Genomic DNA, 12,944 nt, shown 5'->3' with positions numbered 1-12,944 from the left:
ATGTTCAATATTTACTACTCGCGGAGATGTCAGCTCTTCCCAGAAGTTCAATAACAAGTAAATGGGTTCAATGTTCAAGTGAGCTCAGCCAAATGGATGCCATGCATCTTCACGTATTACTGTATAAAAGTAAAATATATTTATTTCTGATAAATTATTTATTTATTATAGCTTCGTATGAGAGCTGTTTTATTCCACTCTGTATCGTAGATGTATATCTATTTATTGCCAAACGTCAGTTTTCGTATTATTTCTGTTCCCCCCCAAACCCCAATTCACAATGTACATACTTCATGAAGGTGCCGAATCTCTTTTCAGAGCAGTCCAACTCCTCAAAAAAAAAAAAAAAAAAAGTCGGACCATGTAGCCGATGCCAAGGGCTCACTTCTGGATTTGTTTTTGTGAAAACAACACCTCGGTGAAAAACTTCACCACGAAACCGACGTCTAGTGAAATGACATTGTGTGCATAATAAATATCCTTGCTTAAAAGTACCTCACACACACTGCCCGATGATTGATTGAACAGAACGCTGAGTCACCGACGACGACGGAATTTTAACTTCATGTATACACTTCAGTCTCTTAATGGATTGTATGTACACAGAACACAGCACACCTAATCTCAGTGACTAATGCGTTATCTGCGTTATTACAGTGCAACCACAACTCTTGACCCGTCAGAGTGAACTGGAGTGACAACCGAAATTGTCATATTTGTTCCATGAAATACTAATGATCTCTTTCCAACAGTCGGTTCTCTACATTTCATAGCGTTTCGCCTGCTGCTCTTCTTCCAGTCTGGGTATGTACATTTGTTTTTTGTATGTACATTTTTTTCATCCAATCAAATTTCAGCCTCATTGTGTTGCCATGTCAGTTTAATCTACCCACGGCCTGCTTTGTGGGTGTTTTCAGGCTTTCTCCACGCTCTCCGTTGTCCATAGAGGTGAATGTGAACGTGAATAGTGGTTTGTCGCCTGGCGACCAATCCAAAGTGTCATCTGGGATAGGCTCCATTTCACCCACACATCTCCCTAATCGTTTTACGCACATGTTTTATCAACTATTTTGATGATGTGGTCTTTTGTCCTTCAAATACTCGTCTCTCCAGAATTATCTTTTTGTGTTGTAGCACCCCCTGCTGGCCGATTCGGAACTTCATAACAAGTTGAAAAACGTTTTCTGAACGTTAGCACATCACCGTCGTTTTAATTCTTTACACACATTCAACATCACGTCATGTAGTAAGCTTTTTTTCTTTCTTTTAGAATTTATTAAAACATTAAAAGTGGGATTAAAAAAACACAACAAGACTTCGATGAATTGTTTACATTCAGTCGTCCCTCCCTGCATCAGTTTTCTATGGCACGGAGAAGGTTAGCAGCACGTCGTTGGAAAAAGTACATCGCGACACCATCATGCATTGTGTTGAGACACAAACGTCACACAAATCGATACAGTACATGTTAAGTTTCGTTTGTACCCATTGGGTATAAAAAATGTTTGTTTGCACACATTTCCTTGCTGGGAAATTGGCACAGAGGTTAAAATGTGTTTTTTTTCGGGACCCACACCGCTTTCACAGTGTCCAAGTTTGTAAGAGGGACTGAAGGACGTCCAGGCATGGATCCACTTTTCATGCTGTCGGACGGTTGGTAGTTTTCTCCTATCACGGTTATTAGAGAGGCTGTCATAATGATTTATAATTAACATGCCAATGTGGAAAAAAATGTTCTCCACTTAGAATCAAACAAGTGCATTGTTTGCATACTTTTTAAAACTCATTCGAAATAGATTCGACATAAAAGCTGTATTAAAAACAGTAAATATTTGTCACATGGAATAAATGTATTGTTGGCTCACTGAGAAGCGCTAGCCTCTCTTCCAAACCATGAGGAAAAACATTCACATTCACTAATACAAATCATGTGCTGCCTCTCAAAAATTCCACTTTCACAAGATCATAATCCTCATATTTGAACACCAATATAAAAACAAATATGCTGATTAATATTGTTGCGAAATTGCACTTTTTTTGTACTGGGATGTGTGTCAATAGCTTGCTCTTCTCATCTTAGTAACGTAAGCAAACTATTTGAAAGCCCTGTCACTATGAGGCAGTGTTGATCAAAACTGAGCATTATTATTCAGATTACTCGAGACGTTTTGTCTTTTTTTTGTAAATCTTCTGTCTTGGATATCATTCCTGTGCAAGGTTAAGGAATAACGTGTCCCTTGAATGGTCTCTTTATGCAGGCTGCAAAAGATCCATTATTATTAACTCATTCAGTACCGGCCAATTCTGGACCAAGTCTGAAAAGACGTTTAAAAACGTCTTTGGGAGTGAATGAGTTCATCATACATTTATGATAGGAGTGATTCCCAACCCCTGTGCCATGGCTCAGAGCGTCATCAGAGATCAGAAGTGCTGTGAAAAATGTTCCACTTTAACTTTGTATTTACTCCAAATAATATATCATTGTTTATCTGTCAATGGCAGCAACATACAGTGGCATATAAATCTCCGCCGATACATAACGCATATCCACATTTTGCCAATCATGCAAAATGAGATGAGATCATCATAATGGCTGGATGTGTCGTGACATTTTTTTCTCCAAAATTTAAAATAAATGCCTTGGTTCAGTAAAGGCATGAGAAACACTGCCTTAGAGGTATTTGACCGACTGACAGGAACTCGGGGTGCTAAACGTGCACGTGACCATCTCGCCTGTCCTGACATGCGCACAAGTGGGCTGTCCCGGTGAGGCCTCCGCCGAATCGCTCTGCTGCTGCTTTGCATCAGCCTCAACTTTGTTTTCGTCTTTAGGTATCGCACTTGCTTCCACGCTGAACGGGTGGAAGTTGACTCGAGCTGTGTCGTAGTCCCAGGCGTGTCTCATGGCCAAGTGGGTGAAGGAAGGCTTTTCCTCGGTGGCCGCTCGCTGCCCCGCATCTTTCCGGCGTATCGACGAGTAGGTGGTGTCGTTTGTGTTGAAAGACGGAGGGGAGTCCTGACCTCCGACCCAACCGAGATGTTCTCCGCTGCTTTCTTTCACACGGGTCACTGCCCGCTTCAACTTCCCGCAGCCCTTCAAAAGCAGGTTTTTCCGGCACAGGATGTACACCCAGGGGTCCAAAATGGGGTTGAAGGAGGCGAAGCGAATGGCCAACAGGTCGCTGCGGTAGTCGGGCTTCCCTCCGGCGGAAATATAAGCAGGGTCGTAAAGCTGATTCACGAATATTCTCACCTGAGACACAAAGAGAAAGACATCATGAACAGGGTACACACATCCAAAAATATACAAGTACCATCTTAACTTATTTTGAAAATGGAGTGTTGTGTAAATTTAAAGGCGGAGATGTGCATTCCATCAACCCTGATGAACCTGCGAAGGACGCCCACGTTGTTGAATAATGACGAGAAAATGACTGACGGAATTGGGTTTTCAACCGGCAATGTCATCCTCACGAAAATGGTCAAGTAGCCTACCGACGAACCTTTCAATCTGTCATTAACGGACAACTACTTTGTTAATGGAATATATACTAGATTGACTATATATGGAAAAGCTTTGTGCTTCCTGTACAGTAGGTGGCGGTATGCACCAAACAACTAATACTTCAATAAAATAAGAAGAAGAAGAAGAAGAACTGACAGTCATGGAAACTTGGGTTCAGTTTCCTCAATGATTTACGAGGCACATTGATCCACCAGGACTGTACCTTTGTCTACAATAATGTAACACCGGTCTCGGATTAAGGTAAGCCATTTAAAACTTGAAATGAAAACTTTTTCGGTGTTTTAGGGACAGGCAGCCACTACCAGCAGCTGTAATACATTACACTGGCAGATTGTGAAGCTTTCTAAAGCTCTTTGGGTTGCCACCTTATGATGGAGATACACTGATATATAGTTGACCATTTCAATTCAATTGGATTTTTCGTCAGTTGAACCATGATGGACTGACGATTGACGGACTGGCGAACCAGTGAAATTTACTGACTGAAGCGATGACGGAAGTGCAGTTCAAATATGATGTATATGACCTTACGGACTGCCAATTACACTTTGGCACGGCTTAATAATGACCGACTAACGGTGCTAGGGGGAGCAGGTCGTTGACGCGATCATCGCTGTCGAAAGGTGGGTTGGATTCATTGTTTGTCCCAGCTTGGCTGTGAGAGGGAAGGCTGTGCCGCTGTGGGAGTGGTCACAGCTGACTTCATGCCTAATCAAAGCCCCTTTAAATTCGGTGCAGTCGGCGCATACCAGAGTCTTGATATGGTGGGAGCACATCTGTGCTGTGATGTGTGCACAGATGACTGCTAACCAGCCCCGATTGTGTTGTGTTGCCCAGTAGGATCATTAAAAAATATATATTAATAATACAATGATCTGAGGGTTTTCTGCCTGCTGTTCACTAATTTATGAATGAAATATCCTGTCTGATGGATGAATCAATGGATGGATGTGTAATGTCACCAGTTGAATTGAAATCTCCCAGAAAAGGAGTCTGTAACATTGATGTGTGTGGTTACTTTTTTCTTCAATAGTATCCGTCACGTTGCGTGGTGGACCCCAAAAAGCAGGCAGGAGCAGGGTGTATTTGAAGAAGTGTATTGATAAAACACAGAAAACCAAATCCTAAACAAAGTCATGAAAACAAAACGAATCCAAAGTAACAAACAAACACTATGGCAGAAACTAAAAACATGACCAAAACCGGACTGAAGCTAAAAAATGACAATGAACTAAACATGACTGTAACAAACATGACAGAAGCCAAGAGCAAACAATGACCCGACACTGAGTGCTTGGGCTGGGCGTCCTTTTAAGGCCCTAATTACCTATGACCAACAGGTGTGCAGCTGCCGGGGGGGAGCCCTACAGCGCCACCTGTTGGTCCCTAAACCGAATCATGACAGTATGTAAGCCATCTCCCATATTTCCCATTCTCGTTGAACACACCACAGGTCTCAGTTATAACAGATTATGTGATCCCCAAAAAGAAGGAGGTTATCGGTGATACTGGCACGAAATTATCCACTCGTCATTTCTTATTGTCCGAAGTTAACTACAAATATCTATGAACTCTTTTATCCATTTGCGACGTAAGTAGGCTATTCTTCCACTAGATGGCAGCAGGTTCCATTGACTTGTGTAGCCACTTGTTGCCATCCAACCGAATAACTTCATGCGAAATGGCAGCATTGTGTTCAAGTGAACATGTCTAGATTTCAGACTGAGTAAATAAAGACGAGATCATCATTCCTTAACCTTTTGTCCCTGACATTTTGTTGCCTGCCGTGGGATTATTCTAATGTCAAATGGGTTCCTTAATTGACTCAATAAAGGTTAAGCGAGCACTGCTGTAGACTCCCATTTTACTATTGTGAAAAATACATCGAAAGTGTTAGGAAACAACTGATTCTTACCACTAGAGGGATGGAACACACCAGGAAAACGATCGTCATAAAAACGAGCAGCCAGAACATTTGAATCTCCGCCGCCGAGGACACCGACTGGAACCGTGGGAAGCGTCTTCGGGAGCCGCCCTGCTCGCACGGCTCGGCTCGAACGATCCCGGTCCTCTGGTTCATGCCCACCAGCGACTTGCACACGGCCAAGTTGCACAGCACCGTGACGGCGATGAGCAGCAGCATCACCCCGCCGTACAAGAACGAGTAGCAGGCACCCAGAGGATCCGTCGCCCTCCAGTCGAGAAAGCACCAAGTTCCCGGGAAGTGTCGAACATGCTGCCCGAAGCCGAAACTGGGCATGACGCACAGGACCATGTTGGCCAGGTAGACCGCGAGGAGGGCGAAACGCGCCATGGTCCTGTCTATGTGCTGGGAGTAGAAGTAAGCGTGATTAATGGCCAGGTATCGCTCCACGGCCATGGCGCACAGGATGGACATGCCGGCCGAGCCAAAGAAGAGCATGGAGAAGGAGAAGAAGTGACAAAGAAGCGCTCCGCCGGGCCACCGGCCGGCCACGTAGGTGGCGATCACCACCGGGCTGGTGAAACACGTCCCGAGGAGGTCCGTGATGGCCATGCCGCACACCAGCGTGTAAAAAGTAGTCTCCTTCTGCTCCTTCTTGGACACGCACAGGACCACGATGGCGATCACGTTCCCCAGGACGCCCACGGCGAACATGGTGGCCGAGGTGACCAGTGACCGGGATTCGAGCCTCAGCGTGGGGAACGCGCTGTGGTTGTGCCCCAGAGAGAGAGCCGACTCCGAACCGTTTGCGTCCAACGCCGCGGTGTCGTTGATCATCATTTAGGAAAAATAAACCATAACGACAACAACAGCAAACGGCCGAAAGAGTTTTTACTTTTGATCATCCCAAAACAAAGCAAGCAACAAAGATCAGAAAGAGCATCGGGTGCGACTTGCTGCTCACTTCAAGTGTTTTTATCCCGCATGGAGGTGCGCTTGCTTGTGTGTACACGCTCCTACTCTGTGTGCGGGTATTTAAGCTCGGTGCTGATGTCAGGACTGTGACGTGCGTGCACGGCTGCATGCGAACGCCGTCCGCTCCCCGTGGATCTCATTTTTACTCGCAGAGTCAAATCATTAAGTGCAAAGCATTTATCTCAAGGGGGCAGAGGGGCAATGACTTGATCACTTGAGGATAAATGATGATAAACGCATGAGGGGGGCGGGAAGCTGCTATCATGTCAAAGCTAAAAGGTAAGCAGAGCTGCAGTCTTGTTGCAGTACTCGCTTATGTTGTCACGCTTCAAAATGGCCGCCTCTTCATTTTTATTTGGGAATTTGATAGACGGTGTTGCTCCTCGCGGCGCATTCCTGCAGACAAACGGCATTTTGGTTTCCACCTCTGGCGCACCTGACGATTTGATGACAAAAAATAATGATAATAATAATACATTTTATTTATAAGTTCCTTTCAAGACACCCAATGACACTTTACAAGAACAAAAAAAAAACACAAAACAATATGGGTTGATCAGCGGCAGCCAAAAGTAGAGTAGAATTTAGAACAGCCAAAAGCCGGTCTAAATTGTGGTACAGTTGAATTTTAGTTTCAGCCTTGTGTGTGCACTGCAGACTCTCGCCACGGATTTAACCGGTCCTTGCATTGTTTCCAAAACCAGTTGTCAGTCGCTGATCCTCAAATAATTTCTCTTTTCTACTTTGAACCCTCCAACTGTGTCGAAGCCTGGTTCAGACAGCAGTAGCTTTTAAATGTACTTTGCACCCCATCGAGTCTTTTTCCCATGCCGACCGCCCACCCCTCTCTGCGCTGAATTAAAAAGGAACAAGGGCAGCTGCTTCCATTGGATAGCAAACGCTCCCGCTCTCCCCTTCCACAAGGGCGCAAACTCCCCCTTCTACCTTCACCCGTCTAGTCATCCATTGCCATCTCACTTAAATCCTAATGATTCGGTTTGGATGGATAGAACCCTATTTTGTCCTGAGAGGAGTGGCTGTCAGCACCAAGGTCAGCTCCAAACGCTGGCTCGCTCTTAAAACAAATTAGTCATCATTAAATACTCATAACTCAGACTTTATTATAAATAAATAAAACTCAACAGCTCAAGCAGATTGTTGAATCAAGGCACTGTGACTATACTCACGTAAACTTAAATCGACTGAATTTGACCTCATGAACGAAGATAATAAACTGCCTGTGATGATGATAAAGATGGTGATTATTGTTATTATAATCTTGCATTGCAATCAAGTCAGTTGCAAATTGAAAGTTTGCCTTTGAAGACTTCTTCAAAGTACTTGAAGACATGGAAAATGTACATTTTCACATGAAAATAGATTAAAGGTTTGAAACGAGAGATTAAATCTGTGCTAAAATGTGGAGAAAGAACAATTGCACATGAGGCTGTCTGACTGATAAAGGAGTGTGACATTTTGTATTCACCCAAGTGTAACGATTGAAGTGAATGAAAACAAAAGCCTGAAATTTGCTGCATAATAGAGCTTTTCTGGCATGTGGAGTGATTTATTATCTTTTTTTTTGGTGCATGTTTGTGTTTTGATTTTGCAGCATCTTGCCCATCATGTTGATTGTTATTGCAGTGGGTGTATAACATCTTGCGCTGAATACCGCTTCATAGACACATTAAACATTCAACATATAATAGTTGAGCAAAAATGAGATCTGGTTTTATACCTACAAATTACCGGTATGTTTGATCGTATTTTAAAAAGTACATGTAACATGGTGCACAATTTCAACATTTGCAATAAGCAATTTTTAGTGAGTATCTTGGTGTATTATTTTTTAAATTGATTTGGTAGCACGCTGTTGAAAAATTACATGGGAAATTATGCTCTTAGCTATTATTAGATTTGCTGTGAATATATATCGGCTTGAGGCCTCCAGTCACCAAAATTGACTGACAGACACCAAAAAACACAAAAATGGCAATGAGGGGTTCCCCTGTAATTGTAAGTTGCAATTTCACATATCACCGCTAGATGGCGGACATTGCTTTATTATACTTAAGTCTTATACTGCGCAATATTTTTTTCTGGATTTGGAATGATATGGGGGACAAACATACTTGCACTTTATGTGAGTTTCTTTTAATAATAATAATTATACAATTATACATTTCAATTATAAGCGCCATTCAAAACACTTAAGGACACCTTACAATCAAAACGAGAACAATAAAACCACTGATAAAATTATAAGTAATAAAAGGAGAGAGAATTCTAACTGAATATAGAGACTCCAAATAGTTGACACTGGAAGGAACACCGGCCGACGCAAAAATACACTGTCGTTCTTTTGTCGTTTCCTTCAAACCCATTGTTTTTATGGTTAGAATAGAGGGTATTTTATACATCCATTGAAAAATCGATTCTTAAAAAAAAGAAAAATATGAACAACACTTATTTTGAACTTTTGCACATATTTTTTCAAACATCTTGTTAGGAAGTGCAGCATTTAAGTTGGCCATCCCTGGTTCATAGTGAGGTTATATAGTCAGGAAAGCTCGACTCTGTGTGGCCCAAATGTGTCACTCAGCCTTTGCACGTCTTCTGCAAACAAGTAATGCCTTCAAAAACAAAACTCTGAATTCACTTGACCCTGATTGGAATTCATTTCCTAATATTTCCTATAGTTGAAAACAACAAATTGGTCGTTGGCTAGCTTTCCGGAAACCTACGACTTTTTTCTCTGTTAGCAAAGCAAAAAAAAAAAGTTTTGGTTCTACTTAGAAAATAGTTTTGGTTTAGGATTGGGCCACCGATCATGAATGAAATTCAACCTACACGGCGCATAGTAGGTAGATGTCCTTCAAAAGTACTGTCTTGGCGAAATAATGATATTGCGATGCTGTCATTAGCTTCCCTGTTGGTCTACCTAACTAGCCATAGTGTGTTCTTTCTTTGTGTGTCCATCGTTAGATTCTGGCAACACGAGGACCAATGCGGTTAATGAGTGTGTGTAACACAGCATCCCGTCCATACAGGTACATCAGGGAAATGAGCCTCGGAGTCTGATTTTGTTTCCCCCTTGAGACCACGCAAAGAGAATAACGCTAATGGGAGGTTTTGTATATGCCGTAGTTCAGTGCTCCATCCACCCTCTTAAAACTATCTGTTGCCATAGCGATTAACATCAGTGATGAATGCCGAATTGTATTTGTTTAGCATTTATTGAACTTCTGATTGCAAATCCATTAACACGGTGCGGTGGATTCACATCCTGGACTGCAGTATTCCTTTCAAGACTTGAGTCGAGCTAAAAATATTGACATTATTGTTAGTTTTGTATCTTGCTTTAGTACACCCCTTTTGAATTATCTTTATTTGTCCCCTACATTTGCATTTTTGCCTGGACTCTGGACATAGGAAAGTGGTAATTGGTGTCAAGGAAGCATGTTGGAGAGATGCATCTAGTCTTTTCTAAGATCTTTGCATGTCGGGAATGAGCTACGTTTATGACATGAAATAGAATCAAAGAGACAAAACAGTTTTTGCCACACTTTCTTACCCCAATGCACATTCTGCTGCTCAGTCTGACGTTTTTTCCTTAGCCACCTGGGGGCAGCACAAGATAGACAGAACTTGTACTTGAGATTCAGCTCCTCTCTTGGCTTCTCAGTGCAGCAGTAATCTTCACAGAGAATAAAAAACAAAAGCCTGTGAGCATTGTTCTATAACCTACACTGCACCTGGATATAGAAATAAAGTGCGCACACACACACACACACACACACACACCTGGGAACTACAGCAGTGTGAAACTCAAAATCGAATCTGTGGAAATGAAAGAATTTGTCATATGAAACGGAGGAAGGCTCTGTCTGATGGAAGACGGTGGTGGTGGCGGAGGTTCTCCGTCTCTGTCTGCCTAAGTGGATTCCTCCCCAGTTATGACGGACAAAGAAGAGGCCCAGAGAATCCCTCCGTGGAGTGTTTGTGAAATTTGGGTCTGCTCTCTCTGCTCTAGTAACCCAGAGGCGTCAGTGGTACTGATGGCCGCAGTGTAAAGTTCTCTCTCTCTCTCTCTCTGTACACATCGGAGGGACTCATGTCCAGCCTCAGCTGAGTCTTAATGAGGAATCCTTGGCTCGCCGTTACCTGCGCGGACGTCATCGAAGCTGTCTCATGCGATCCGTGGGGATTCCTGATCAAATTTTGCTTCAATATTGTCTTAGAGCAACAAACCAAGAACCATCGGAAGGCATACAGCATCGGTCATCTTTCCCGAGCTTCAGTTACTCACATTTGACATGTCCCCTTCTGCACAGGGTGGCAGGCATTACAAATGTAAACGGCTCCATTGTGAGGATGTTTTCATTATAGGCACACATCCACTTACTAATAGCAAGATAGTCATTTGTTGTGTGGCAGATTGGTAATCAAATTGTCGCAAGCTTTTTATATTTAGCAGAGGGTGGTCGTGATGCAATTAACATGGATTACTATTCCCAAATCCCATACAAAGAATTGCCAAAACACTCAACACTCTCACAATAAACCTGATATAATTACCATAATTACCATAATACTAATAAAGCGTAACAAGGCCCAATCAAAGCCACACACGTCCCAAATCCAGATTTCATTTATCCCATCCTTCATGAATAGTATTATTTATTTTTTATTCAAGCAAAACGCTTTGTTCTTTTAACTCACAGGTCGTTTTCATCTTGTAATTATTGTGAAAAATCATTATTTTTTAACAGAATCAGTGTCCATGCATAAATAAATGTGATTATATATAATTGACAACTAGGGATGTCTCGAACTAATCGTTTTCTAATTGATTACCAATTGAGTATTCCAACAATTACGAAGGTCATCGCCCCCGTTCCGACCAATTTTTGTGGTCGACTTAGCCAAGACCATTTTGCCCTCCATTTTTGGGTTTAGTAAAACCGGAGAAAAAAGTCAGGTTTTTTTTAGGTTTTGTGCTCACATTGTCACAGACACAATATTTCTGTGGGTCTTGAAAGATCAGTCAAAACAGCCGGCAACACTGAATATGGAATTAATGAGTTAACCCTTTCGTGCACCCTGTAACCTGATAACCATGACAAGCTGTCCACTGTAGTAAGCGCCGTCACTGAAAGGGTTAAAATAGAATACGTACGTAGCAGGACCGCAAAAGGCGTTAAATTTTTTTTCTCACAAAACTCAAACGGCCTATCAGTGTCAGTTAGTGAGCCGTACGAAAACATATCATCAAACACGGTGAGTCAAGTTTCTTTTCTGGCCCGGGCGATTGGATTCGATGTGTCATGGCGCCACACGGGCGACGTTAATTTGCTGATGACGCTGTGAAAACTCTGACGTCAGCATATAGCGCCGCTACTACGGTGACGTCATCATCTCCGGCGTTTTCATCGGTTATGTCGCTGCCTTTGCACATTTGACAGGCCAATTACGCCGCTCCTTCTACCGCAGTCGGCTAAGCTCATTACCTCAGGGAGTTGAGGCTCATTTACTATGTCCCCTCGCATCTCGTTTATCCGTTTCTCTCTTTTCGTTCTCTGCAAATCTTTTTTGTTTTCCCAGCTAATTTCACCGACATCTTCCGAGGGGCTTTCCAGACGCCATGTTGTATTGCGATCGGTCTTCTGTTCATTTTATCACAGCGATGTCAGTTGATCTGCGGGTCTGTCTCCTGTCCCTCAGGGAAGGAAAAAAATATATATTTCGGCATTCATATTCGACTATTACTGTCTCTACTCTTTTTCGCAGTTGTGTGCCAAGCAGCTGCAGGAAATGAGATGTTTCAATCATGTACGGCTCAGACTAAATGGGCCACGTTGATGACAAAAGCGCACAGCTGCTCAGTGGGATCGAGATTTGGAACACCAGATATGATGTTTCGCTTGGGTCTCGAAATGGCGTCACAGCGTCAAATGTGGACACACAACTAACTGAGAGGGGATATACCGTACGCTTTTCGATACATGACACAAAAGTATATTGACATTTAGAACCGCTTTCCTGGGTGAGAGCGCTGAATCCTAACCAGACACCTGCAAGTTGGATTTTGAGCTTTTTGTATTTTTCTTGACCGTAAAAGCTTATTATGATACCAATGTTTACATTTGACTTCCCTCCCTTGTTAAATTTTGACATGAATAAATGTTTTCCCTTCATAAGGAACCTGCAGACCTAAAGGTTTGAGAACCGCTGACTTGGTTTGTGTAGAAGGATGCGCCTGAGCATGCCTAGGAGGCCAGTTTCTTCTTGTCTATACCATGTTTGCAAATGATTTCTTGGTGTCCATTCCAAATTATTATTTTAGATTGATTTCAGCTAAAGATTTTGGTAGACTTCCAACCCTTTTTGTGGTGGCTCGGCTAACTATTTTTCTAATGCTAATGATGGCCGTGTCGATGACAGATTATCGTGCAAAGGTGCCCAAATCCGGTGCTCAAGAGTCTCTATCCAGCCTGTTTGAGATTTCTCCTCCCTCCT

General features: G+C 42.7%; 2 protein-coding genes across 2 annotated transcripts in view; one reads left to right on the top strand and one right to left on the bottom strand.

The window, feature by feature from the left end:
• Positions 1-177: 177 nt before the first annotated feature.
• On the bottom strand, positions 178-6,515 carry ptger4c (prostaglandin E receptor 4 (subtype EP4) c). Its single transcript, XM_052088695.1, has 2 exons — positions 5,442-6,515; positions 178-3,253 (listed from the first exon to the last, which is right to left on the bottom strand). The coding sequence occupies exons 1-2, from the start codon at positions 6,288-6,290 to the stop codon at positions 2,672-2,674; spliced, it is 1,431 nt and encodes a 476-aa protein (XP_051944655.1). The 5' UTR covers positions 6,291-6,515; the 3' UTR covers positions 178-2,671.
• pif1 (PIF1 5'-to-3' DNA helicase homolog (S. cerevisiae)) overlaps positions 3,661-12,944 on the top strand; it is an 89,380-nt gene continuing 80,096 nt past the window's right edge. Inside the window, exon 1 of the mRNA XM_052088691.1 lies at positions 3,661-3,766. The gene's annotated coding sequence lies outside the window, so the exon portion shown is untranslated. The remainder of the gene's footprint in view (positions 3,767-12,944) is intronic.

The sequence above is a fragment of the Hippocampus zosterae genome, chromosome 15 (assembly GCF_025434085.1).
Source record: "Hippocampus zosterae strain Florida chromosome 15, ASM2543408v3, whole genome shotgun sequence".
NCBI classification, from domain to species: domain Eukaryota; kingdom Metazoa; phylum Chordata; class Actinopteri; order Syngnathiformes; family Syngnathidae; genus Hippocampus; species Hippocampus zosterae.
The sequence above is the reverse complement of the archived record's forward strand: the minus strand, read 5'-3'. Positions and strand labels throughout refer to the sequence as shown.